The sequence below is a fragment of the Macadamia integrifolia genome, unplaced genomic scaffold, assembly GCF_013358625.1.
Source record: "Macadamia integrifolia cultivar HAES 741 unplaced genomic scaffold, SCU_Mint_v3 scaffold1149, whole genome shotgun sequence".
In the NCBI taxonomy this organism is placed as follows: Eukaryota; Viridiplantae; Streptophyta; class Magnoliopsida; order Proteales; family Proteaceae; genus Macadamia; species Macadamia integrifolia.
This window is the reverse complement of record NW_024868102.1, coordinates 65,302-92,849: the sequence shown is the minus strand read 5'-3', so window position 1 is coordinate 92,849 and position 27,548 is coordinate 65,302. Positions and strand designations below refer to the sequence as shown.

The following is a 27,548-nucleotide window of genomic DNA, read 5'->3' as shown; positions in this document are numbered from 1 at the left end:
AGGATTTATTTGAGATTTATAACAATGGTTGATTATTTCTGTTGAGAGTTGAGACTTGAATTCGATGAGTTTATTATGCGTGATTTTGTGAATGTTATCGATCGTCTGGCTAACGCCTGTGAGGGTCGTACCTTTACCAATATCTGGGTTTGGGTCATGACAATGCATGACTACCACATTACTTCTCAATGCTCTAATAATGAAGATGGGCATCCAAGGTAAGGCCCACCACTTCTCCTTAACGCATTGTCTTTTGCATCAACAAAGGCATACATGACTGCCAAGTTGTAATACCAGTGGGCCCACCAAGAAGAACCATCCCATCTCTCTTTTTATTATTAAATATCAATTAAAAAAAACTCTTTTCTTTTTCACTAGGTAATCAAACAAAGGAAAAAATAATTTTTTTCTATCCGAGGTTCTCTCTTTTTTTTTTCCCTCTTTTCTTTTCTAGACATCCAGATACAGCCTCAATCATTTTGTACAAGTAAAAAAATATAATTCTACTTGGAAAATCTTAGCAGCTATAATGCAAATTAGTAAAGTGTACAAAAAATTCACATTTGGAGTTTATATTCTCCCAGCAAACAGGAAACGATAGTTTCTGCCCTATCTTCTCCTTTCTTTAAATGCATTAAATGCCATCTTTCCCACTTAACATTAAGAGAATGTAAAGAGCGTCCTTATAGAATATTTTCCAAGCTACTAACCATTTTTGGGAAATAAAAAATATGACCAAACTACTCCTACAATCTAGCCTATATAACTGGTGATTCTAGCTTTGTTTATTATGAACGAGCCCCTACCTGTTTTTTCTTTCTTTTTTCAATTTCCTACTTTTTTCTAAAGTTCTAGTTGGATCCACTACCCATAAACTCTCTAAATCCACCCGCATAATTAAATTTACGAGATTTTGGAAGATCCTAGAGGGTGCAAAAAGGAGGATAAGATAATACTAATAACACACTCAATGTACATGCACGGAGCAGTTTGTGTACCTCTTTGTATTCCCTTGAGTAACCTGTGGTCCTTCTTGTAGTTCTTAACTGGCAAAGAAACCAGCTTAGTGGCACCAGAACCAACAGCAAGCAATGACCGTACCGTAGGAAGGCCTTTCAAAAATTTATGAATCTACATAGTAAAACATATATATCAATTATATTTTATATCAAGACAAAACAGAGCAATAGCAAAAAAAATTGCTCATGGAATCTTTAGCAATATCAAGAGTTAAATAGAATGCAAACAAAACCTGGTTTTGAGAAATATCTTCCAACCACTCCCCCAATATGGTTTCAGAGACTCTGTTCCATCCATATACACCAACAGCATGAACATGTTTTAGATGTAGCTCAATCCCCTGCATGGAATTCGTAAACTACCATCAGAACTCTTCATTCCCAAATGCAAAATACCCATAAGCTTAAGGCCCATTAATTACTGTGTGAGCAGAGGAAATGGTTGAAAATGTATCTGTAGAGAACTGAAAATTTCGAAATATGTTAACTAGAATTATTTTTCACCATATAAAAATTTCTAAAACTACATGTTAAGCGGATTCCACATAGTTGCACTATTGGTCTCAAGCATCTCCTCTTTCCAGGACAGAAGTTGATGAAAAATGGACTCAAATTCACATCGCAAACTGAAAACAACAAAAATAAACAATGCTGGCAGAGATTTAACTCAACCATGAAGCAGTGGATACAACTATTAAAACATCCATTAATGGCTCAGCAAAACAATGAAAAGAACGACAAAATTAGAGTGCCACCAGAAATTCTAGTGAGAATGACATAAGAAATTCGTAATGGTATTTCCATAAAGCAAAACTCCACCCGTGAGTTTTGTATTGTCAGTCCCAATCCTGGGTAATGGAGGGTCGGTGCGCCAGGTTGGCGGCCAGCATCATAAAAACCCAAAGTCAAACTCTTCAGCCTGAATCCTGAACTCCTGAAGTTCAAAAATAAGAAATTAACAGATTAAAGGTAATTTAGGAGTGGCTCAAATGGTTGAGATGTTGAGGGAGTGTCGTTTGAGTCAGAAAAGTGAATCAGAAAAATTACAGTTTCTGCAAGGAAGTCTGACTATAGGAAAACGACATCACTTATGATCATTAGTACTACCACTTAAAATTAGTACTACCACTTGGTTAAAATCAAAACATTGTTATTCACAGAATATGCATAAGCATGCCAAATTTACAAAATATTAGAGAGAAACACGAGAAAGATTAAATAAAGCTCCCTCATAAGCATGACCAAATAAACCTAAAAGTTAAAATGATTACAATTTAATAATAGACAAAAGCCTAATTTAGCTTCTCAAAAGAACACAACAATTAAGAGCCAACACTTCCTAGCTACTAAAGTCTCTTTTTCTAGATGCCATAACCAGCATCAACTCTAATTGATTGAAGCTTTGCAGTAACAGTGTCAGATTTTATATACTGTTAAAAACTCCAACACTAGATTGCTAAAAGTATATTGGTGTCAGTATGAGAAAAAATAAATAATCATCTTTCCCAAATGCCATAGAGGGAATGAGTATCATACCTTCCAGGGAACCAGGTTAACAAGTTCTACATATCTCCCACTCCGTAATGCCGCTACATCAACTCGGCAGGGACTATAGTCTACCCGAACAAGAACTGGCCATATGTCAAATTTCTGGGAAGACAGAAAGAACAAATTAGTTATCACAGCAACAAACCATTATCCTAAGTACAAGTGTTCAGCTGCATAAATGTTGTTACACCATTCTACTTTTGGTCCATATTTTCTATTACATCATAAGAACTCATGTACTTTCTCAGTAATGACCCCAACTTGCACTTTACTCATGCCAGTTCATGACATTTGACAATATTGATCCTTGAATATAAATATTAGAGGAAATAAATCATGTTCCTACTTATCATAGCGCTACTTGATATCATGGTTTACCCCTGAACTAGACAAACTTTGTCCACATGACACAGCCAAACTGACAAGATTTCAATGCAGTAATCAATTAATAAGCTCAACCAATTGAAGGAGCAAAACAAGGGGCAAAGACTAACAAGCACAGTAACTGTTTGCATATGGAAACTGACATGCCTGAAGAAGGGGATAACACACCAAACATGAAAAGATTGTAAGTCAAATAGTGACTCCAATGCAAGGAATGGGTATTGAAACTCCAGATATATATGAAAAATACAAGTCGCAATGCCAAATGATTCAAAATTTCTCAAGCAAAAGGTACAGACAATTAGTAGAAAATCAACAAGAAACAAATTTAACCACCTGGAAATACGGAAGCAATGCCTCCTCTGCAATAGCACGCCCTCCAAAGTGACTACTCTTCTCTGGAGACATTCTTGACCCATCAAAATCCTGAGTCATATTTGGAGACTGGTCCACTGATGATCCTTTACCCCCAAAGAAGCTGATTAGAAAATCAAGTTGGTCTTGATGAAGATGCACCAACATAGGAAGGAATGCAATGCTTAACCTGGCACCAAAAAAGAAAAGACGCGAGCTTGAGAAACTGTATAATCAGTTCACTGTTACTGGATAAAAAGGATAAAATCTATATTGTACATCTAAGACTATAGTCATGGTCTTCAAAATCCTTCAGAAATGTAGCAGCAGGAAGAAAACACAATGTGCAGATCAACCTAGCCAATAAAGTGCGAAACAAACACAGGTTAATCTAAGCAATGGGATCCAAATAGGCACCAGATTCCTTCATCGGATTTTTTTTCTCCTTCAACAAACATAACACATACAATTACCTATTTTCTATTTACCTCGAAGAAAATCTGGAGTTAAAACCAGAAAAGGAATGGAAAAGGGAAAGAAAACTGATGGTAAGATAGTTGACAGAACAAATATCAGTAAAAAGAGAGATTTATTTGCAGTCAACAAATTACATGGTTGAATTGGAGCAATACATGAGTCCCAACAGCTTGGGTCTGTAACACAAATCCAGTTATTCATTTTCTCATCATTACTTTAATCCTGAAGCACTCATAAATAACCTAATTTTTGCACTTTACAGACGAATTTTAAATGAAATAAATCCTGCATCCAAGAGATCCCGAAGTTAATTGAGAGCCAAGAACGAAAGATAAATCAAAATCTGAACATACCGGTACTCCTCAAGAGGAGTTAAAGGATCTGGCCTGACAGCTTCCAAATCCAACCTGAATGCTTTGGCAGATGACTCTCTGGGATGATCCTTTGAATGATAATATCCTAACACCTTCAAAATCAAACAGACTAGCATTATTCAAATTTTTGCATCCTATAAATGAGAAGTATAAATTTAACATATTAAGGCACTAAATGTCCCAAAAATGTAGATCTATACCAACTTCCAGGGCGCATGCTTGCTCCCGTCAAAAAGATGGAAATCCTGAACTGAGAGAGAGAGTTTTGACATGCATATTTCACCATCGGGAAACATGTCATACCAAAGATCCATCTTAGATAATACAAGCTCTAAACAAACAGTAGCATCTCTTCCACTTGTATTCGTGGTAAGCTGAACGCTCCTCCCTGAGTCATGCCAGTCGGTCCCGGCATACATTCGCCACCTCACATCAATCTTCTTGAGAAGTACTCTTCCCCTTGCCTTGCAGAGTCCATCAGAACTTGTAGATAGAAGCTCGCCTCCTAAGAATTTATATTCTTCAGGATGGTCACTTGCATCTGAAATGTGATTTTCTAAAATTGTCAGTGAGGTATCCTGATACCATCCACTATTTCCACTTCCACTATCTCGGGTTGCATTGCTTGATTTGCATTTAAGATTCTGAGGCAATGATTGGTTGTTTGTAGATAACTCCGATAGAGGGCATAACTCAGATAAGTAATAGCCTTCTATAAATTCTGGAGAACACTCTCCCTGTAGGGATGACACATGAGTGCTTTCCACTCCTAGTCCTGACATTGATTCTTTGAAAGATAAATTATGTGATATAGATTGAGCATGACGGGTATCTAAATTACAATCATCTCCAAGCAGACCCCCATTAAGGGAAATACAGAACTGTGACCCACAGGTATCACATGTGCTTGTCCTGATCTTGTTAAGATTAAATGCATCCTCACATATCTCATCCATTAGACCCACCACAGAAAAACCATGGTTTGAGTCCAGACTTGAAGCATAATTTTGAGGTGGTGATGAGGCAGAACCATCATTGGAGATTACTGTCTCAGAATTTATGTCATCCTCATCATGTGTCTGCTGAACATTATTCCACCTAGTCTGCAAATGAACAATTGATTCCTCCACATCAGGTGCAAAAAGCTGCTGCAGTTGAGCAACCAAACGAAGAATACCAGATGTTGTGTCATGGCAGGTCTCCAGGATAATATGAGATTCAGAACATTCTACTTCCCATAGGAGGCCATTCTTACAGTTTGTTCTCAACGTTGCTTCAACAAGAGCCTCCCCAGCCACTTTAACATAGCCCATCTTGCGAAGATGTTCCACGCTATAAGTGCTTTTGGCATTCTCAGATCCAGATAATGCATAAAGAAGAAGCCCCAGATCTTGCACCCTAATTTTGTAATCATTGTCAATAGAATTTGACACAGTTTGATTAGAAATATTCAATGAAGCTGCAGCTAACAGACATGCCACACACAGTTCTCCAAACTCTTCACTGTTCACCAATTTTTTTATGTGGGGCTCATAACTCAAAGCAACATCTACCAAGTTAAAAGCAAAAGTCGCTTGATAAGGTGAGTGATCCTCAAACGATTCTTCGAGTTTTTTCTCTGTCCCATCAGATGGTAAGCTGAAAAAGGAGGATATTGAATTAAACCAATCCAAGCGACCACCTGGTGCAACTATTGTGCTGCTTCTGATGGTTATAGATGTGATACATTGGGAACTCTGTGGATCCCAAAGGTGCACAATAGTAGTACCAGCAGAACCAGAGGATAATACATTGGCACCTTCTCCATCACCACGTCCAATCGTAGAGTTGCTACAAGAGATTAGCAGAAGCTCCTGGGATGGAGACCCTGTGATTGAACCCCACAGTTCACCTTCACCATGACCCATCCAAACAAATTTGGCACCACTAATTCCTCCAATATTTGAAACAGTTAACAAATGAAACCTTTGAACTTCCAATTTTAAACGGTACCAGGAACCTGGAAGTTCCGTCTGCAGTGAGGATTTTATATCCTCCTCCCTATCCACATCAATTAATATTTTGACAGAATCACATTCAGCAAGGATCGACACTTGAGAAGCAGAAGTTTCTCTCCTTGGATTGTCACACGGAACAGCATCCTTATCACTGGCCACACTTGATAAACCATCTAAAACCTGATTTAGAAGGCAGTGAAAATCTTTATACTGGGAACTGTTAAGGTGAATTGAAACAGAAGTAAGATGGACATGCAGGAAAAGCATAGAGCTCAAAATCATCTCTTGTCGTGCATGAGAAAGTGTATTCTCCAGATCCTTCAAAGTGGTTACAGATGCAAACTCAGAACCACTATCCATCACTTTATTTCTACTCATTGAACACTGGGCAGTGGCTAAAAACTGAGCTTTCTTCGCTATCCAAGGACCAGTCACAGGACCCTCCTGCCAAAACAAAATAACACCAGGATAACGACCTCTCCTGCTGGTTACAGAGAAAACCTTCTGGGCGGAGAAGGCATGCTTTTGGATAAATGAGCTACTGCCAGTAGCATCTTTACGAGAATTGATTAAATAAAGAAAAACATTCCCGAAATTCAAGTGGATGGAACTGGAAGCCCCAGAAGAATATCCCTTTTGACCTCTATTTTGAATTTTTTCCTTGCTCTCTAGTGGACAGAAGTCGATTGCAATAAACTGATCCCAGGAAGTGTAGCATCCAAAATCCCCATTACATTTAAAAGGGAAACATAAAAAAATCCTTGCATTCGGTATTAATATAGTCCCTCGCAGATTTCCTTTTTGAGGCAGTGTTGTAACATACTGGATAGTACCTTCTTTCATGCCCCCATGACATGAAGAGTCATGCTGCAGGCTAAAATCCTTTGTCCCAAAACATTTGTCTGCATTATTGGTTTCAGAAGAACTTCCTACTTGATCCAAGAGATCAAAAATCATATTTAACAAATTGAAGTTCAACCAGAAAATGAATGGGGGAAGCTCCACAGAGAAATGCAGTGAACCCTTCAAACTGTCATTTGAGTAAGTTGAATTTAATGTAAAATGGAAATGGTTGACACTTGAAGTTTTCAGCAATTTGACCCTGACTAAATCATCCTTGAGAATGGTTCCAGAATTAATTCCACTCAGGCTACTATCCACTCTTTGTGTAACAGGATCATCGGCAGCCAAACGAAATGAAGGGAGAGCACCATGAACTTCGTCCTGAAGATGCTGGATGAAAAGAATCTGTTTTTGATTGCTGTTCTCAGTAGATCCAGAGTCCACAGCCTCATCCCCTTGATTGAAGTAATCATCAAGCTCAATATGCTTCACAGTTGCTTCGAACTTCATTTCTTGAGGAGAATTCTGTTAATCAATTTTACAAGTACAAAATCAGTCTAAAGCAAATTGCAGTGATTACCTACAATAATTATTAAATAGGAAAAAAAAAAGATTGATAAAATCCAGTGAGCACAATAATTACCTGCAAAACAAGAATTACATCTCCACATTTTCCACCGAGATAGTGTAGACTTTTGCGATCACACCCACACTTCTGCTCTTCATCATGAAAAGAAAGTATAATAGAAATCCCAGAAACAGTTGCCTTTAGGTTTGTCTCAACATGCTTCTGATCTGCACATGTATATGATATCTATAATAGATAACATAAATAATAAATACACATGGGTTGCCCCAAAACAGTAATCGAGCTTCATATACCTCAAGGAAGAAACAGGAAACTCAGCATATAAGATGACATTCTAGAAACTCAATAGATGTTAGAATCTCGATAAAGAACATACCCGTAGGGATTTGTAATGATCCAGAAGCAAGGCTGGATGCAGCAGTTATTGCACTGAAAACAGAACATGTCAAGTTCCATATACCGCTGTTGCCCAACGCTAACTGAGAACTCCTCATTCCATCGAAGCATTCGAAAAATTGATCTATGCTGCAAATAACACAAAGGCATAATAACTGGTGTTATTAAGGTTCAATTGAGATTACGAAAATTTTAGAAATTCAAAAGGAAGAGAAGAAAAAAGAACCAAGAAGTAGGTAGGAAACAATTTAGGCTTTAAACCAACCACTGATTCCCTTTTCAAGCTGGTGTTCAAAGAACACTTGAGGCTAGGGGGTATACCAAGTAAGAACTGAATCAACTGAAACTCTGAAAGCCTACTTACTAAAACCGGAACAGGCAGAATGTTTTACCAAAAAAAAAAAAAAAAGAACAGGCAGAATATGGAGCTGCTTAAGCTACAATTGATATCATCAGAAGTAAAAAACACAAAGTGCAAAATTGCAAGTGGAGATGGGGTTGGAAGTGTAAATAAAGTACATATGATCGATGAGGGTTGGTGGAATTGGAACCAAACCTCTGAGCAACCAATTATTGGATTTACTTGATCAAGAAAAACGTAATTATGCTCGCCTCAATCTAAATAAGATAGGTTTAAAGTTTGGATTGCAGTGTCTGTTAGCACTAAGACAAGAAGATATAATGCCATTTTCTTTTATTCCAACCATGATTAAGTGATTTAAAGCACAGAAAGAAAACATACCTTGCTCCATAATCTATTTCTCCTCCCGATCTCTCCCCCTGGTCTTCATTGGTGGACAATGGCACCCAATCTGGAATAACTTTTGATCCTGGAAGCAAAGCCTCTGCTGCTGTTTCTTGGCTTGTTACATAGCCGAAATCTACGGGGAAATTTTCACTGTTTGGCATCATCTTGTCCGTAGCCACTGCAGCAGACACCAAGGATGTGGAAGAATGACTCTGAAATGGTGGAAGGAAAGTCAAGTCTTTAGCCTTATAATTCATATGACTCCTGCCATCTGTTCCTAAATTCTTGAGTGATTCCCATAAGCAAATTATCCATTTAATGGTACTAGGCTGAAATCTCAACTCCAATGGTTTAATAAAAGCATCAGCATCCACTTTCCTCATATCTAAAGATCCATTCTTCCAAGGTATACTCAGTTTCAGGGTCCCAGAGAATCCACCACTTTCCCCTGTCAATATTGGAGTTGTAACATTGGCAGGACAGCTTCCTGGAGCACATGGAAGCTGTGACTGATTATCAACATTATCTATCTGAAGAAGCTCAACAACTGCTCCCTTAAACTCTATGAAGTTTGTCAGTCTATGCATCCCAAGAAAGCTCTCAGCTTCTATCTCAGAATTTAGAGCACCATCTTTATCAAAACAAGTTCCACATTCTGTTTCTATAACCCGAAGCACTAACGTTGTGTGAGATCTTGCATTCATTTCACCCATTGAACAGGGATCGAATGCAATAATTAATTTTTTTATTTTTATGTTGAAGCTTGTGAGCAACCATTTTACCATCTTAGCAATGGTCTTAACTCCTTCATGTACATCAAGGGAATTAGATGTGGAAGCATTGTTGACCGTTTCATGTTCAAGACTTTCCAAACCGTGATTCCCAGACTGCTTGCAATCTTGACTGGACAAATTTGTTTCAGCTCCAGCTAGAATAACGTCACCCACAAATGGACCAAGCACAACCTCAAGTTCATCCACTTCAATTTCACAACGTTGTCCCTTCCAAGGAACTTTAACCAACAGCGAACCAATAGATCCTTCTTTTACAATGATTGTTGATGCACCCAACTGAAAACAAAGACATACAATAAGATGCCTAAAAAGAAAAAAAAATAGGTATTCATAAAAAAATAGTACAATGGCCAAATGACATTTGGGAGGGGGAAGAAAGATGCCCACTACATCCATTATATACAGTTACAACCATTGATCAACTACAAACATTTACAATTGGTGTAAGCATGATTCAATATTGCTTTCAGATATTTCAGTGACAATATGCTCATCTTCGAGTCTCAGCAACAAAGCAACAATTCTCAAGAATGATAATCATGATAATAAGTCCTAGAGTATTTAAATGAACTTAGTACAAGGAGAAGTGTAGAAATCATAAGGTGTAACAAAATAGAATAAAACATCAAACAGCTATAACAAAATATCAATTGGGGCTTATATCAAGAAGATCAAGTTCTTCCCCTCATGCTGAGAAAGCATCCATTATTTTTCAAAATACTTCAATAGGTATGCAGTACGCACAAGAAACCCCCCCCCCCCCAAAAACTTTCTACATGTGCATCATCCAAAGCAACAACTTTTATCAGCTGTATTTCGTTATTGCAGTATAGAGATGTGGAACCAAGAGAAAGACATTATTGTAGTAAAAGAAAAAAAATTGCTGCTTTATTTATTGGATATTTATGGAATCCCATGAATAGGATCAAACTTTATTCCTCGGTATTTAAATGAGTTCCTCTTTCTTATTCTTAAACAAGCCCCTGAGAGGGCTTAGTTGACCCATTTATAACACTCTAAAAATACACCGATTTAATATCACCCTACAATTTTGATGGGGCCGGTTCGTCTTATTCAGATATTCATGACCAAGAGGTATTGGATTCTCTTTCGGATAGACCCTGAAAGGAGGAGGAAGGCCACGCAGTTCCATATTCACGTGGTAACAAATGTCTTAATCATATCTGTTGTGATGTTCACATACACTCCAGGCGAGATGCTTTAACACATTAGCTACAGCATTGGACGAGTCGATACGCACAGGCTCAGAGCCAATTTGGGAATTCCAAGAATCCTTGTCATAAGATTGTTCCAACCCTCTGCCCTCTTTTCTCCATAGAAATGTGTTCGGCTCAAGTAGGGCTCCAAAAGACATTGATCATAAATGAGAATATTGTTAATGGGGTCATGGATTTTCAGTTCATGGGGCCTCTAGCTCCCAAAAACAACATTATATGGACTAAATTAGAAAGGTTGTTAATGGGGTTATGGGTTTTCAGTTCATTGGGCCTCTAGCTCCTGAAAACAATATTATATGGACTAAATTAGAAAGGTCCATCATCCAATTTTCAAATACAAGAAGTTCAGTATCTTCCCACGAATTAGTGAATTAGGAACGATGCTTTTATTCAGAATAACAAATTATTGCACTAAAGATCCTTTTCTGCCTCTCTCTCTCTCTTCAGCCCTACATCTCTTATCCGTACAACTGAAGCTATCTACTCAGCAGATTGACGGAGAAGTTTAGACTTTAGAGAGACAAAGATCTTCAAAGTTCAAATCAATTTCATTAGCTACGAGAAAGCATATGATAGGGCACCTAAAGAGATCATTTATTGGGTCTTGGAGAGGGAAAGCTTCATGCGGATATGCACTTATGCAGTCACCTAGGGACTGTATGGGCGACATTCAAAAGAAATTATTCTGTTGTTTTTGTGTTTTTTTGGATAAATTTGGAACAGAAAATGTATGTAACGTCCGTTTTTTTTTTCTTTGTTGGAATGAACCGGGTGGAAAAGAAAAACACATTTGATGGTAATTTGATAAACAAATTTGAAGTTGTTTACAAAGAACAGAAACACAAATGCTTAACAAAAAAAGGCCCAACAAACCCCTACTCTTGACCCTCAAGCTCGAAGACCCCTCTTTCTTTTCGCTTTCTCAACTTTCTTCCTCAATCTAATGTAAGGTAGATTAAAAAGGTAACCTACCCCAGATAAAGCTTAAACAGCCTCCAAACAATAAACAACTAATAGGCTCAAATGTGGACGAAGTATAAGCGAGAAAACAATACACAGATTTGGGCAGAATTAGTGTAACCTGTTATCTTTCGAATCAGAGCCCAGATGAGCTAGAAATTCGTATCGAATGGGAGGCCCTATATGGGAGAACAAGCCATCAAAATTATATCAAATTCTGCTGGCTGATTTGTGAGATCTGATGTTTCTTGAATTAGCGCTCAAAAAAGGAAACTTTAGGGAGAAACTTCGTCATAGCAGGCTACAGTCCTGGGATGACCCTCCAACACTGGTCGAAGGTCCCTCCTAGGATGATGTTTAAACTCTCAAAAGCCTGCAGTGATCAGGCTATAGGTCTGCAAGGCTTCGAAAGTTCTTTCTGAAATCTGGAAAATCCAGATCGGTGGAGGAGTTCTAAGGACTTCTGATCGGCAACAGTGAATGGTCTTCAAGCAGCTCCCTCAATTGGTCTAAACAGCAGTAAAACCTCTCTGGAATAGCAGGAAGATAAGAGAAGAAGAGTGGGGGTAGGCTATCCCAGCCTCGGGCCTCTCACCCACAGCTATCTCAGCTGTTGACACAAATCACACAGAGATTTTAGGAGCAAAAAAGCTTCAAATTTCATTCGTAAACTATGTTCACTTCTTACAAGTAAAGGCCAATTCATACCTTTAGCCAAACTTGTTACGAAAAAGAAAGAAATGAGATAGAAGGCTTCTAAGAAAAGGAAACTAGTCAATTAGGAAACAAACCTTCCCAATTGAAACAACATGTTTGCTAAGAAAATAACAGAATGGTAAGTAGGAATCTTCTAGAGACAACTACTTACTTGTCAACTAAGAAATACACAAAAACGAAAATTTGCGGTGTTGAACTAATTAACTCAATGAAGTTGTTGATGAACTTCTGGATTCTGTTTTGCCACTTTTGCGGGTGGCATGGACTGTACAGGTTCAGGTTGAAAGGTTTACACTGTTGTGATGATGAGTAGAGATGAAGGGCTACAGTCATGGTGGGGAAAGATCAACACACTTGGATACTAGGTAAAGTTGAGGAGATCGAAGCAGTGTCAATGATCATGGATACTTTTGTCAAGTTCTTTATGAATGGTGGGAAGAAAGATGCATCGATTCAACCAGAATTCATGCCAATTGGTGCCAATGTAAAAATTGTTCTATCCCTTAGCCTTTTGAATGCCAATCCAATGTGTACAATGGCATTTTATGTAATCTGGTGCCAACAAAAGATATACTTCTGTTAATATGCATTTCATACATGTTTCTGTTCTCTTTTAATGGCTTCTTCTCCAGTTTTACCATACATCATTTTTTTGTACAGAAGTATTCCAAATGAACAGAAACACAAAAAAGTATTTCCAACTCAAAAATACTAATTTGGAATATAAATGTTTCCATACAGCCCCCCCTAATTCCAAGGGAGTTTTGCCTCCTTGATGTCTATATTGTTTGGGTGTGGCATAATTGGTATCCCATCCACTTAAACAGTGTCCATTTACTTTCAAAATCTATCGAGAAAGTTCCGAAATCTATCCAACATGAAAGCAAAATTGACATTGGAGAAGATTGCTGAGGATAGTTTCGCCGCTCCAGTAGACTATGGTACACCTCCAGTGTCTGACAAAGCGCAACAAAAGGTTGATGAACAAAGACAAAAGATGGCTTCTTTAAACTTGAGGACGAGTTTTCAAAGTGGGGGAGAATGATGCAGTCATGACATGTGATGGCTCTTTCTGAAATGTTCTTCTTAACAGCTCCCATGACACCCTCCTCTCTTAACAGCTTAGCCCCCACCTTCTGGGGACTTGAGGATTTTTTGTACTTGAAGTTTAGGTTCATCATGTCAAGGGTAGACCTCGGCATAGTAAGGTTGCTCCATTGCAACCTAGTGGTTGCAGGTTTGAGTCAGGAGACAACCTGATATATGGTTGGTTCACACAAGGTAAACAACCCCAGTTGATTATCACTCCTAACCAAGACTCAGATCTGATGTACAGATCAAGGTACCAAAAGGTGCTGTCCAACATAGGTTTTAGAGAGGAAAAGGGGAGAAAACTGGCGGCTTTAAATTGGCTGCCCCAAAGCTGGTCGAATGGTCCTTTTGATGTGCTGATCAAACCCTCCAAAGGGCCTTGTGACCTGATCTCAGGTTTGGGAATTCTGAGAACAAGTTCCCAATTAGGGAATTTATGTTGGTCTTCAATAATAACAGCTAGGGAGCTCAGTTGGCTACCAAGTCTGGATCGAAGGGTCCTCTTGTAGGTTAGAAATAAAACCCCAAAGGGCTTTGGAATCTGGCCAGCGGGATGGAAGATATGGCCAATCGATGGGGGCCTTCAAAACCCTGACAATGGCTGGTCAATTCTGATCCTTGGCTAGCTTCTGGTTTTCACTCTGGCTTGATTGATTTGCAATCTAACAATAGACTTCAGCACTCAAGAAATAAAAGGGAAAAACAAATGAAGGAAAAGAATTCTATGGAGGGGTAGAGAAGGGTGAAGGAGAGTAAGGTTATAGGCATCTCACCTTTTATGTTAGGCATCTCACCCTCTCATGCTTTCAGCTATCCCAGCCATGAATTAACACACAGATTCAAATTTCAATTCTTCATTAACTTGTTAAATTGGTTAAAGCAGCTCCTCTTTATAGGAGTGAGTTCAGCTTACAAAGTAGAAACTAATATAAAAAAGGAAACTAATTAGCTTAGGAAACTAGCTACAAACTTGTCTACTAAGCAACTAACATAGAACAAAAGGAGGACATTCTAGAAGACTTGTTCAGCACCCAAACTTGGTGTTTGACCGTTCAAACTACCAAATACAAAAAGGCAGCATTGTTACAGCTCGCTGGAGAGAGAAATAGAAGCTTGGGCTGCTGCTGCTTGGCTGGATCGATTGTTGTGTAGTGAATGATGCAGATGCCTTGGCTTGGCTGGACCGAGCTGACCCACTATGGAGACCTAAGCCAAGGCACAACCAACCCAAACCGATATTCTGGTCTGGCAAGGGTTGGTAGTTGATAATTAGGGAAGCAATCTTAGGATATTTGATTCTCTTTTGTTTTGGAAGTAGTTTCTTTTGGAATTATTTAGTTTCTAATTTTAGAGTAGTTACCTCTCAAGAAGTTTCTATTAATTGTTTTAATTTTCCTTTATATTAGACATGTAATCGATGGAGCAAGGCAGAATTAGAATAAGAAGTTGGGTGGAATGATTTTGAGAGCCTGCGTGACAGTGGCTTTGTGTGACTTCCCTGCCTTTTTTCTTCTTCTTCTTCTTTTTCTTCCTCTTCTTCTTCATCTTCCTCTGTTCTTCTTCTCCTTCTTATCATTCTCTCTCTTGCTCGTCGAACCCCTGTTTCTGGGCAATAGTTGCAGCACCAAACAAATGGATCGATCTCCCCCACCTTTGATCTGCTGGAACTGAAACTTTGTGTGAAGGTTGCTCTTCCCTAAGAGATCCAAACCCCTCAAGCTCTGGTTCCAGAAATCCTCTCATCAAAGGATAGAACTTCAGTTGCAGGTCTGAACAGAACATCACCGTAGAGCTCAGTTTCAGACCTCTGGAACTTCTGGTTTGCTTGTTGTCTAAGGAGACTATGTGTTGTTTTTAGTAGGGCTGTGAGTTGCGACCCATCCTTCCAAACTTCAAATCGATCTGAGCTCTTACCAGGGAGTTCTTCCTCCTTGAATCCAATAGTCTCTGCCTGGTTTCTGGTTCTGACACAAGGTTGAAGAAGCATGAGTGCTATTTATTTGTCTTTTATGCTGATTTCCTGTTATGCCCTTCTCTTTGTCTCTAATTCTCTCATATTCCAAATTCATATTTTTCTTCCTAGTTTATCCCCATCAAATACTTATTAATTCCCTTTAGGTCCCATCTCCCAAGTATCTCATTAGGAATCTGGTCATATACAACTCTGTCACTCTCTTTATAACTGCTGTCTATTTATAATACTGCCACTGCAACTTGATTATTGAGTTCTCTTATTTGGGTGGGCCCATCAAGCGAACCGAACGGGGTTTTTTTAAACCCAGGTTCTGCATTAGTGAAGCTTCTAGAGGTTCCAACTGGCAACTAGAACTGAAGTAAAAATGACCATAAAGATGCCGGTTCGTTGGCCCTGCTATATGGGTCAGAACTGCAAAAAATCTGGGACTGCTTGATAGGGCAGGAACAGACCAATCTGGCAGCACAACTGGGCTGCTCTATGGGGCCTGGTTTGGGTTGGCTGGTCCAGCATTGGACTTGGTCCGATGGAGCCAGCAGTCCCTCCCTTGTGCAAGCTTGAACTACATCACAGACCCTCCATGAAACAAAGGTAAAGGTGCAAAGCTGCATATATTATGACCAACCCCAGACCCCACAATGGCGGGAGCCTCATGCACTGGGTACGGCTTTTTTTTTTTTTTAGGTGGCCATGTGAGCCCATTTTGAGTTGAGGTCCTCTAGGGGTGAAAAAATCTCGTACCTGAGTGAAAGAGTCCCCAAGAGACCCAAAGTTAAGTGGTTTTCTCTAACCTTGGAGTTAAATGGTCCTCCCTGATCCTTGTTATCTAGTACTTTATTCTATCTTCTAGTTTATTTTGAATCCCTCTTTTTGAGCTGCATCAAGATGCCATGGTGCCAACTTTTAGCTGATGGTTTCATTAAGAGTTGGCTGCAGAAATTCTAGGGTACTTTTCACTACCCTTCTGAGATACACTGGTTTTCTTATTTGTTTTTGCATCGCCTCCCTGTTTTAGGTTAAAGCTTTTCTTTTATCCCTCTTTCATTGACTGTTCCTTTTTTGCTTCCCTCACACCTTATTTCACTAATTCAAATAAATGATATTAACCTATCAGCATATATAAATATATATAGGACCTCTAACTTTGTAAGTCATGCAAACAGATAAAGTGATTAACAGTAGACAGTTTCCACCGGCAGTTGAGCAAAGCCACAAAACACCAATCGTGAACCCTTTCAATGGAACCACTAGCAAGAATATCCCAAGAATGTAACCACGTCCTCTGCCAAAGCAGGACCTGCAACACTGAAAGACATGGGGAAACAAAACCAAGGAGCTAATGCTACAGCTCCCAAAACTGATGGGAAAGATACAGTGGCCACATCTTCTGATTTCCCTGATTGCATTAGAACAAACATCTCTGAGAAAATAAAACCCAAAAGCTGAGATAGAAAGCTCTGACAACTGATACAGCAGGGTCCAGCACGCGGTATCATTCTTCTCTCCCATTGGCGGGAAGACAGACCCATCACCCATCCAAGCAAAAACTAACGCTCCGTAACTTGCCTCACTAAATCAAGGTTTGCCCAGTGACCTATTAGGTCTGTAGCAGTCACTAATAAAAGTTGGCAATCAGACCTGCAGAACCCATATCCGGAAAAAAAAAACAAAAAAAAAACAAAAAAAAAAACAAAACAAACACCTTCCAGAAGATAACTACAAAGAGATGCAAGTTTGTGTTCTCAGACATTCAATTCTAAATTCCTGAGCAGTTGCGTGTTTTCCAGAACCACCATCACCCCCCTCCCCTCCTCTCCCAAAAAACAAAAGGAAAAAAAAAAAAAAAGGAAGAATCAATAGTTTCTCGGAATCTGAAAAGGGTTGAGCCCAGGAGCATACCTTCTGATTGATGAAATCAACGTTGAGGGCGAGGTCTTTGAGCTGGATGGTACCGGCACGAAGCTGCACTTCGAGATTCTCAAGGTCGATATCTCCCAATATGAATTGGCCCAATTTCTTCTTCAAGAGGAATTTGCAGACACGCTTGATGGCCCAACGAGAGAACATGTCGTCCGCAGACTTAGCAAAGTTCCAGGGAAACATCTTCTTCTTCTTTTTCGTCGTCGTCTCCGTCTCCGGTTTCTAGGACTGGTAGGCCTTAGGGTTCGTCTTCAAGAGTTCCTCTCTAGCCGCCACTTTGCTCTTGATGGAAGCTTGCGCTCCCATCCAAACCAGAGAGAGAAAGAGAGAGAGATACAGGCAACCAAGAAAAGCAAGAAGAGAAAGGAAAGAAAGATGATTTCTTATTGTAGTTAAAGAAGGCGAAATAGGTCACAAAGATGAAGCTTTGGATTTACTTTATTTTATTTTTTTTCACTTTCAGTTTTAACTTTCTCCTTTTAACTTTTTTACTACGACAAATCCACTGGTCCTAGACAACCGTCCGTTCGATTTGACTCCTCTGTGGTGTAACACAGTATTCGACATGTATTTAACGTCTAGAAACGTCTTGGACTGCATATGATTACTTTGGATTTCATACTAAGGCATTTCTAGACATTAGATGCTTATTAAACATTGTATTACACCACAGAGAAGCTCAATCCCCGTCGATACTTGGAAAGATCAAATTCTTTTTTTTCTTTTTTTTTTAATTTAATTTAAGGATGAATACGTGGCATGCTTCTGACGGGTTTGCACACGCTACTGGATTTTCTAAACTTAAAATAATCCAATGTCAGATTGATTTCTTGGGGATACCATACAAACCGTGTGATTGAATGACTTTCTCTCTCTTTTATTTAATTTTTTTTTTTTTTAAGTCATCATTCTGTGAAGGTTTCCTATGTTTGGATGGCAAGAAAACAAAAAATAAAAATGAATTAATGTACCTATTTTCCCATTTTTTCTAAAAAATAATTTTAATAAATATATAAAAAAAATTACCCACTGCCCACAGAGAAGCTCTCACTATATATAATCTTTACCGAAACGAAGCATGAAAGATATTATAACCTCCGCACTAAGACACCAGGTGAAATGACAGCCCCACACCTCATTAAAGGTGAAGATCTCATTCCTATTGATGTTTTTCACGTGCACTATTGTTGGCCTTCGCGCTAGCATAGGGGTCACATTGCCTTTCAAGAACCCTCTCTCTAATCTTTAATAGATCTTTTTATTATTTTCTTTCTTTCTGTAACCATGTGGACCCATGTATTAGATATTGTTTCTCATATTGCCATTGGTGTGGTGTGGATGGGTCAATATGAGAACTGACTTTCCTAATTTATGATTAAATTTACAAAACATAATTGAATGGTGATACGGCCAAATTGATTGCCCAGTAGGGTAAGAACACGTGGTATCCAAGGAAAGGACGTGTCGCTCACCTGTTAGATGCTACAAGGAGTCTGACCGCGTCAACCGCGTGAAGAGAATATTCCCCACGAAAGAGATAAGACGTCTCCGAGTAGGACTCGAAGAGGAAAGGAGGGGGACCCGAGGAGGACTCCTCCAAGGGAAAGAGAAATCCTAAACCCTAAGGACTATAAGAGAGGGCCCGAGTGGAGGAAAAAAGGTATGCAGAAAAACCCTCACCATTACCCTTGTGAAAAGCTATGCGGCCGATCTCTAACTTGGGCGTCGGAGGACTAACCTCGGATAAACATCCGGGCCTCTGCCTTTTGTATTTGTGCAGGATCAGCTCATACAGATTTTCGGCAGCAACAGATTGGCGCCATCTGTGGGAATGACAGTAATGGTGGGGAAAACCTACAATCGTAGGAACACTAGAGTAGCGTCGAATATAAACATGGGGGAGGAGGAACCTTCAGGAGGGCTCCCTCCCTCGACGAAAATCGGAGGAGCAAGGGGAAACGATGATCAGGAAGGTTCCGCGAGGTACCAGCGTTTGGCCTGATATTCAGTGCGCGGAGATAGTAATCCTACGCCCCCTCCTGGAGCGCAGGAATATGTGACAAGGGAGCAGTTCGAAGCCCTCCAGGAGAAGTATGATCGAATGGTCAAGGCAATGAAGGAGGTCTCCAAAGGTGTCTCTCAGAAGACCAGCGGAGCACCGCGAGGCCCCCATATCCAGCCCGAGAGAGCTCGAGACGAGGACCGAAGCAGTACATGATCGATAAGGTCCGATCATAATCTTTGAAATTGAGCAATGAGGGAAAGTCTCGCACCCAGGGGAAGGACGCGGCGTGCCGCCGGGGACCAACAGGGGGAACCGTGCCAAGGAGACGAACAGAGACACGAGGACTCGGGGTTGAAGCAAATGATCCTGGATCTGAAAGATGAGATCAAGAAGGTGGCAAAAAATCAAATGGGAGCTCGCGAGCCAGACCTCACTAATGACACAGCTCTAGCTGATGAGGTCATGAGGGACCCGCTCCCGATCGGCTTTCGCCCGCCAAAGTATGACACCTATGACGGGTCTGGGGACCCCGTCGATCATCTGGAAGGCTTCAAGGTCACTATGCAGTTCCATCGAGTCTCAAAAAACATCATGTGTCGTGCTGTGCCATTGACGTTCATAGGAGAGGCAAGGCTATGGTACAACCATTTGCCGACGAAGTCGATCCATAGCTTCAGTGATCTAAGTTACTTCTTCGTGAAGGGATTCTCCAGTAGCCAACCCCTTCAGAAGACCACGTTAAACTTGACCAACGTCAAGCAACATGAAGGAGAATCACTGCGAAACTACATGAAGCGCTTCCAACAAGAGAAGATCATGATCAGAGGTCTGGACCAGAAAAAAGAGTTCACAGCCCTGCTGGGAGGCATCAAGGATAAGGAGTTGAAAAGGTCTTTGGCTAAGCATACACCGAGGAACTTGGCCGAGTTGAGAGCTCGGTGTGATAAGTACATCCAGATGAAAGAAACCCTTCAAGTCGATGAAGAAGCTGAAAGGAAGACAAGAAGGAAAAGGATCTCAAGGGGCGACGACAAACCTTCCGAAGAAAACAAGAGACGAAAGCCCGAGTGTGGTCGGGCACTCAGTCCACCAAGGGAGTTCGAGAAGTATGTGCCCCTGAACCGGAGACGAACGGATGTACTAATGCAGATAAAGGACTCCCCGGATGCCAGAGCCATGAAGTGGCCAGGGAAGATGGGACAACACCCCGAGAGACGCAATATGGATAGATATTGCCACTTCCACAGGGACCACGGCCACGACACCGAAGATTGTTGGTACCTCAAGGGGGAAATAGAAGGAATGATCCAAAGAGGATATCTAGGCCGATTTGTGGACCGCGAAAAGGAGGATACCCAAGACGGTAATGACCGCAGGGACAATCGTCGTAGAGATGGCAGAGGCCACTATAAGTCAGCCCGCAGAGGCAATCAGGAGCGGCAAAGCAACCGGACACCCGAGGAAACTGACCACCTCCGGGATGAGAATAAAAGCTAAACTAGGGTTATAGCAACAATCTGTGGAGGCCTAGCCGCTGGAGAAAGTTCAGTCACGGCCAGGAAAGCAAAAGCCTATGCGAGAAGCGTATATGTGGCTGAATGGTCGAACAAGAAGGCGAGGACGGGGACGGTAATTTCCTTCTCAGACGATGATCTGGAGGGGGTGCACACTCCGCATGACAATGCCCTGGTAGTCACCATGACCATAGCTGATTGCAGAGTGAAAATGATCTTAGTGGATAACAGCAGTTCAGCTGATATCCTGTTCCTTGAGGCTTTCCAGAAGATGGGCTTGGACGAGGGAAAGCTAAGAAAGTCGAACACCCGTTGCAAGGATTTTTCGGCGTCCCAGTAAAAGTGGAGGGATCGATTGAGTTGCCGGTACGAGCCGGCACCGGAGATCACCAAGTAACAGTCATGATCAACTTCTTGGTAGTAGGTATTACTTCGGCATACAATGCCATACTAGGGAGAGTTGGTTTAAACCTGCTAAAGGCTGTCGTCTCCACACCACATCTCAAGATGAAATTCCCAACCAAGAAAGGTGTCGGTGAATGTCGAGGCGATCAGGAGGCATCTCAGAGATGCTACGCCACTACCTTATGGGGAAGAGAGAAGGCGGGCGAGGCACTCCCTATAGAAGATCTGTGTGATGACACCAATTATCAAAGGGGGGAACCGGATGAGGATCTGATACAAATTGAGGCCGAAGAGGGGGATAACACTCGCCAATTCTAGGTCGGGGCTACAATGCCAAGGCAACAACGAGAAAAACTCATCTCATTCCTCCAAAACAACTCTGACGTCTTCGCCTGGTTGGCCTTAGACATGCCTGGAATAGATCGAGAGGTAATAGAGTATCATCTGAATGTCAACCCGGCAAAGAAGCCGGTGCAACAGAAGAAGAGGACCTTCGCCCCCGAAAGGCAACAAAAAATAGATGAAGAAGTAGAGAAGTTGTTGAAGGCCCAGTTCATCCGCGAGATCCAATACCCGAAGTGGATATCCAACGTGATGATGGTCCCGAAGGTAAATGGAATGTGGAGGATTTGCATTGACTTCACCGATCTAAACAAAGCCTGCCCAAAGGATGGATATCCCCTACCGAAAATAGACCTCCTCATTGATGCCACGGCAAGATACGAGGCGCTGAGCTTCATGGATGCGTACTCGGGGTACAATCAGATCAAGATGTCTGAGGGTGATGTCCCGAAGACATCCTTTGTGACCGAGGGGGGCTTGTACTGCTATGAAGTCATGCCCTTTGGGCTTAAAAACGCAGGGGCCACCTATCAAAGGTTGGTGAATAAAATCTTCAAGGGGATGATCGGCAAAACCATGGAGGTATACATAGACGATATGCTTGTAAAAAGCCTGAAGGCGGAACAACACATTCAAGACTTAGAAAAGGCATTCCAGGTGCTGAGGCAGTACGGCATGAAGCTGAACCCGGCAAAGTGCGCATCCGGAGTAGCCTCGGGAAAGTTCCTCGGATTTATTGTCTCGGAGAGGGGAATTGAAGCCAATCCGGTGAAAATACAAGCCATTTAAGATATGAGGTCACCCCAGAATGTGAAGCAAGTCCAAGAGCTAACAGGCAGAGTCGCCGCCCTAGGGTGATTCCTATCTCGGTCGGATGACAGATGCCTCCCCTTCTTCAGAGCCTTGAAGGGATCCAAAAAGTTCGAATGGATGGAGGAATGTAAAAAGTCCTTTGAACAACTGAAGGAGTACCTGACCGCACCCCCACTACTGACAAAGCCAAACGCCGGGGATACCTTGTTGTATTAGCAGTAGTTGTAAGTGCAGTACTGACGAAGGAAGAAGGAAGGCAACAACGGCCGATATACTACGTCAGCCGAACCCTGCTAGATGTTGAAACAAGATATAGAAAGACGGAGAAAGTGGCATATGCCCTGGTAACAGCGGCAAGAAAGCTGAGGCCCTATTTTCAATCACATACAGTATGTATGCTCACAGACCAGCCCCTGAAGAAGATACTACAGCGGCCGGATATGTCCGATCGCCTGGTAAACTGGGCCATAGAGTTAGGAGAATTTGACATCCAGTACAAATCGAAAACCGTAATAAAAGCACAGACCCTTGCAGACTTCATAGCCAAGACGACGCTCCCTGACAATCCCCAGGAATCTTTTGAGGACCGAGGAGAAAAGGCTTGGGCATTGTACGTGGATGGTGCTTCCAACAACGCAGGAAGCGGCGCAGGGATCAGATTAGTCAGCCCCAGAGGTTTCAAGATCGAGTACGCCCTACGGTTTGACTTCGATGCCTCCAACAACGAAGCAGAGTATGAAGCGTTAATAGCCAAAATTAATCTGGCACGGGCTTTGATGGTACAGGAGCTGGTGGTGCATAGTGATTCACAGCTCGTGGTATGATAGGTGAATGGAGACTACGAAGCCAAAGAATAAAGGATGGTTGGGTACTTGAAGACAGTGCGAGAAAGAATAATAGCCTTCAAGGAATTCGAGGTAAGGCAGGTGCCACAAGAAGAGAATGCTAGTGCAGACGCATTGTCGCAGTTGGCCACCTCTGACTTCGCAGACCTTGGACGATCGGTGTATTTTGAAGTGCTACCACAGTCGAGTACCGAAAGACCCCAAGAGGTATTACCTGTAGGCGAACACGGCCATAGCTGGATGGATGCCATAACCGAATACCTACAGGAAGGAAAGCTCCCCGAGAATAGGGACGAGGCAAGGAAAGTACGAATGAGGTCAGCACGCTTCCTTCTGAAGGACGAGACGCTGTACAAAATAGGGTTCATCATGCCGAACCTCAAGTGCCTGAACCCCGTCGATGGCAAGTATGCACTCCGAGAAGTGCATGAAGGGATATGCAGCCAACACCTGGGAGCCTGGGCCTTGGCACATAAAGTGTTAAGGCAGGGCCTGTTCTGACCGACAATAAGGAAGGACGCGGAATAGTTAGTCAGGAAGTGCGTCAAGTGCCAGATGTTAGCCCCCGTCCCTAGGTAGCACTCTACCGAGCTCTCATCCCTATCAAGCCTGATACCATTTGCCATGTGGGGAATGGACATCCTGGGCCCATTCCCCTTGCCCACGAGACAAAGGAAGTTTGTAGTGGTGGCGGTAGACTACTTCACGAAATGGGCAGAGGCCGAAGCACTGGCGACGATATCTGAAAAGAATGAAAGGAACTTCTTCCAGAGGGCGGTAGTCTATTGATTTAGAATTCCTCGGGTGGTGGTAACGGACAATAGAACTCAGTTCGTCAATCCGACTTTAGGCTCGTTTTGTGATGCCCTTGGCATTGACCATAGGAAAACATCTGTCAGTTATCCATCGACCAACGGGCTGACAGAGGTAATCAACCGTACCTTGCTCCAAGGAATAAAGAAGAGACTGGATGATGCCAAAGGGTTATGGGCAAATGAGTTGTATAATATCCTCTGGGCTTACCGTACAACTGAGAGGTCGGCCACCGGAGAACCACCCTTCATTTTAACTTACGGCACCGAAGCTGTACTTTCGGTGGAGGTAGGGGCCGTAACTCATTGGATTCAGTATTACAATGAAGAAGAAAACGATAAAGGACTCCGAGCGAATTTAGACCTCTTGACCGAAGTCAGGGACACCTTACAAGAAAGGATCGTCGCCTACCAGTAGAGGGTTGCGAGGCACTATAACTCCAAAGTCCGAAAGAATGAGTACAGAATGGGTGACCTCGTCCTCAGAAGGGCAGAAATATCAGACCCGAGGCATCAAGGAAAGCTAGCTCCAAATTGGGAAGGTCCTTACAGAGTCTCAAGGGTAATACGACCGGGTTCCTATCACCTGGAGACTATGGGGGGAGAGAGGGTACCCTGATTGTGGAACTCAAAGAACTTAAGAAAATTCTACCGGTAGTGAAGTAGCGAGCAATCACATTTTGTAATTTTTTGCTCCTAAGCACTTTCTAGTTGTAACTCCTCATCCTAAGCTCTCCGGATGATTTTACTTATGAAAAATATGTAAGCTGGTTTACGGCAATCGATAGGAATTCTCATGTTTGGTGGCTTTAGCTTTGCCGAAGGTCCTTACCTCGGTCATCACCACGGTTGTTGATCAAGGCAGAGCTACCTCGATTGGGAGCTCAGGCGAAGGCCGAGCTGAGCTGACCGAAGGCCACCACCTTGGTTGGGAGCTCAGGCTAAGGCCAAGCAGACCTGACCGAAGGTCACAACCTCGGTTGGGAGCTCTGGCTAAGACCGAGCTGACCTGATAAAGGGTCACATCCTTGATTGGGATCTCCAGCCAAGGCCGAGCAGACCTGACCGAGGGTCCTTACCTCAGTTGGGAGCTCAAGTAAAGGCCGAGTAGACCTGACCGAAGGTCCTTACCTCGGTTGGGAGTTCAGGCTAAGGCCGAGCAGACTTGACCGAAGGTCACAACCCGGGTTGGGAGCTCAGGCAAAGGCCGAGAAGACCTGACAGAAGGTCCTTACCTCGGTTGGGAGTTCAGGCTAAGGCCGAGCAGACCTGACCAAAGGTCACAACTTGGGTTGGGAGCTCAGGCCAAGGCCGAGTTGACTTGATCGAAGGTCACAACCTCGGTCGGGAGCTCAGGCAAAGGCCGAGCAGACCTGACTGAAGGTCCTTACCTCGATCGGGGGCATCGACCGAATCCTACTTGTTCAGGATCCCTCAAGTCCACAGCCCTCAGACGTGGGAAACCTCTCAGATAAGCCGATGGAGCAGAACCAAGCCTTATACTAGAGTAGAGGTGTATTAATCCTAGGGCCGCCGAGGGGTTCAGCCTTCTTGCACCTACCTACAGGCTAAAGATCCCTTATCAGAAAGAATGCAAAAAAGCAAAAGGCAAAGGTATCCAAAGAAACGGAAATATTCATTCATTAAAAAGGCCCGAAGGCCGAGATTACATGAAAAGGCCCGAAGGTTCACATCACAAAAAAAAAAAGAAAGGAGAGCCTGAAGGCTGAGGTAAGGTGCAGGGTGGCTTCAGGGGCGTCTATCGGGTTCACAGCCTCGTCGTCGGCATGGTGGAGGGTCTCCCCATCAGAGCCATTGTGACCAGGAGTCAGAGGCACCTCACGCTGTAGCTAAACCTCACCTTCCTCGCTACATCCTTCACCGTCGGTGTAGGTGTTGGCAACCTCGGTGGCTGTTGGGGCTGCCTCAACACACTCCTCTTCGAAGATGAGCCCGCTGTTCTCGAAAGAGACCTCTGGGTAATGCTCGAGGACCCAGTCTCGGACTTCAGTAGCACCCATTGTGAACCTAGGGGCGATGGCTCGTTTGACCTCCTCCCGAAAGCCCTCAGAGGCCCTATACTTCTCGGCCCCTCAGGTCTCGGCCTCCTGAACCCTTACCGTTATCTGCGCCTTCAGCTCCGCAAGCTTTTGATCGCATTCTTGGCGAGTACGAAGAAGGTCCGCTTCCAGGTGCTCCACCTTCTCGAGGAGAACCAAACGCTCATTCTCTAGGACTGACTTCTCGCGTTCGGAAGCCTCGAGGTCTTGGGCCATGGCTTCGGCCCGGATCGCCAGCTGACCCACTTGATTTTGGGCCTGCATAAAACACCGATGGTCAGTACGTTGCAATGATAATAAATCAAGGTTTGGAAGACCGAAGCTTACCCCTGCCATGAAGATGCAGGCGCTAGTTATCATGGCCACCGTCCCTTGTCGTTGTGCTTCGGCGGCATCTCGGGGGAGGCTGCCCTTCAATACCAGCTCACGAGCGACACGACTGATGGATAAAGTGTCGTCTTCTTTAACCGACCACCGAGGGATGAAGCCAACCTTGGCCCTAACATTCCCAACCCTCAGGCTTCTGAAGTCTGCCATGGGGGAAGAGTCTCAGGCAGACAAGCTATGGCTCGGAGCAGTGAGGGCCTGAACCGCTTCGGTACTGGGTCCTTTAGCCTTGGACCTTTTCTTCGGTGGGGGAGCTTCGGACGAGGGAGGCCCCTTCTTCTTCTCTTTCCTCTTCAGTCTCTGCTGCTGCTGCGCATCCCGTGCTCTAGCCTCCCTTATCTGGACTTGCCTCTCGGCAGCTGCAGCCCTAGCCTCGGCTCTGGGGATTTGCATTGCATTAAGACGAAGGGAGTTAGTATGAAACACGAGTAGCCGAGGCAAATAAACTTGGGCTGGCCTAAGACTCACCCGGGCTAAGCCCAAATCTGAACAAAATGGCGTCGGACTCAACTGGAGGGCAGGTGTCTTGACGCTTCGCCATTGCCATCGCCATCGACTCCGCGTCTGTCCCAATAAGGGCAGGGGCGGAGTTCATCGTCCTCAAATCGGGGATATCCCAAACAGTGCCGAAGGGCACCCCCTCGGACGACCTCACGAAGAAGAATTTCTCCTTCCACCCATGGATCGATGTTGGGTATCCGTTCAGCAGCCGAAGGTCTTTCCGAGGGCTGAAGTAGTACCAGCCCGAAAGCCCCTTACAGGCCTGAAGAAGGAAGCAGTTGACGAAGAGAGGGAGGGAGAGAGGCCTTTGGCGCCTAGAGAAAAAAACGACGAAGCTAAGCATCTGCCGCCATCCATTCGGCGTCAGCTGGGTCGGACAAATCCCATAATGCCGAAACACCCGGGCAAAGAAAGGATGGAAGGGAAGCCGAAGGCCGGC

The 27,548-nt window shown here is 42.8% G+C and overlaps 1 protein-coding gene across 2 annotated transcripts in view; it reads right to left on the bottom strand.

Moving 5' to 3' along the window:
• The window catches only part of LOC122062941 (autophagy-related protein 2), a 28,700-nt gene extending 10,894 nt beyond the window's left edge, over nt 1–17,806 (bottom strand). Inside the window, exons 1-10 of one of the 2 annotated variants that reach the window (XM_042626602.1) lie at nt 17,405–17,806; nt 8,724–9,799; nt 7,962–8,110; nt 7,640–7,791; nt 4,357–7,521; nt 4,136–4,248; nt 3,288–3,495; nt 2,556–2,669; nt 1,253–1,360; nt 999–1,131 (exon numbers count right to left, since the gene is read on the bottom strand). In XM_042626602.1, the coding sequence (XP_042482536.1) occupies nt 999–1,131; nt 1,253–1,360; nt 2,556–2,669; nt 3,288–3,495; nt 4,136–4,248; nt 4,357–7,521; nt 7,640–7,791; nt 7,962–8,110; nt 8,724–9,799; nt 17,405–17,608 (5,422 nt within the window). In that variant the 5' untranslated portion in view covers nt 17,609–17,806. The remainder of the gene's footprint in view (nt 1–998; nt 1,132–1,252; nt 1,361–2,555; nt 2,670–3,287; nt 3,496–4,135; nt 4,249–4,356; nt 7,522–7,639; nt 7,792–7,961; nt 8,111–8,723; nt 9,800–17,404) is intronic. The other variant, XM_042626601.1, reaches the window with a different exon arrangement.
• Nucleotides 17,807–27,548: the final 9,742 nt, after the last annotated feature.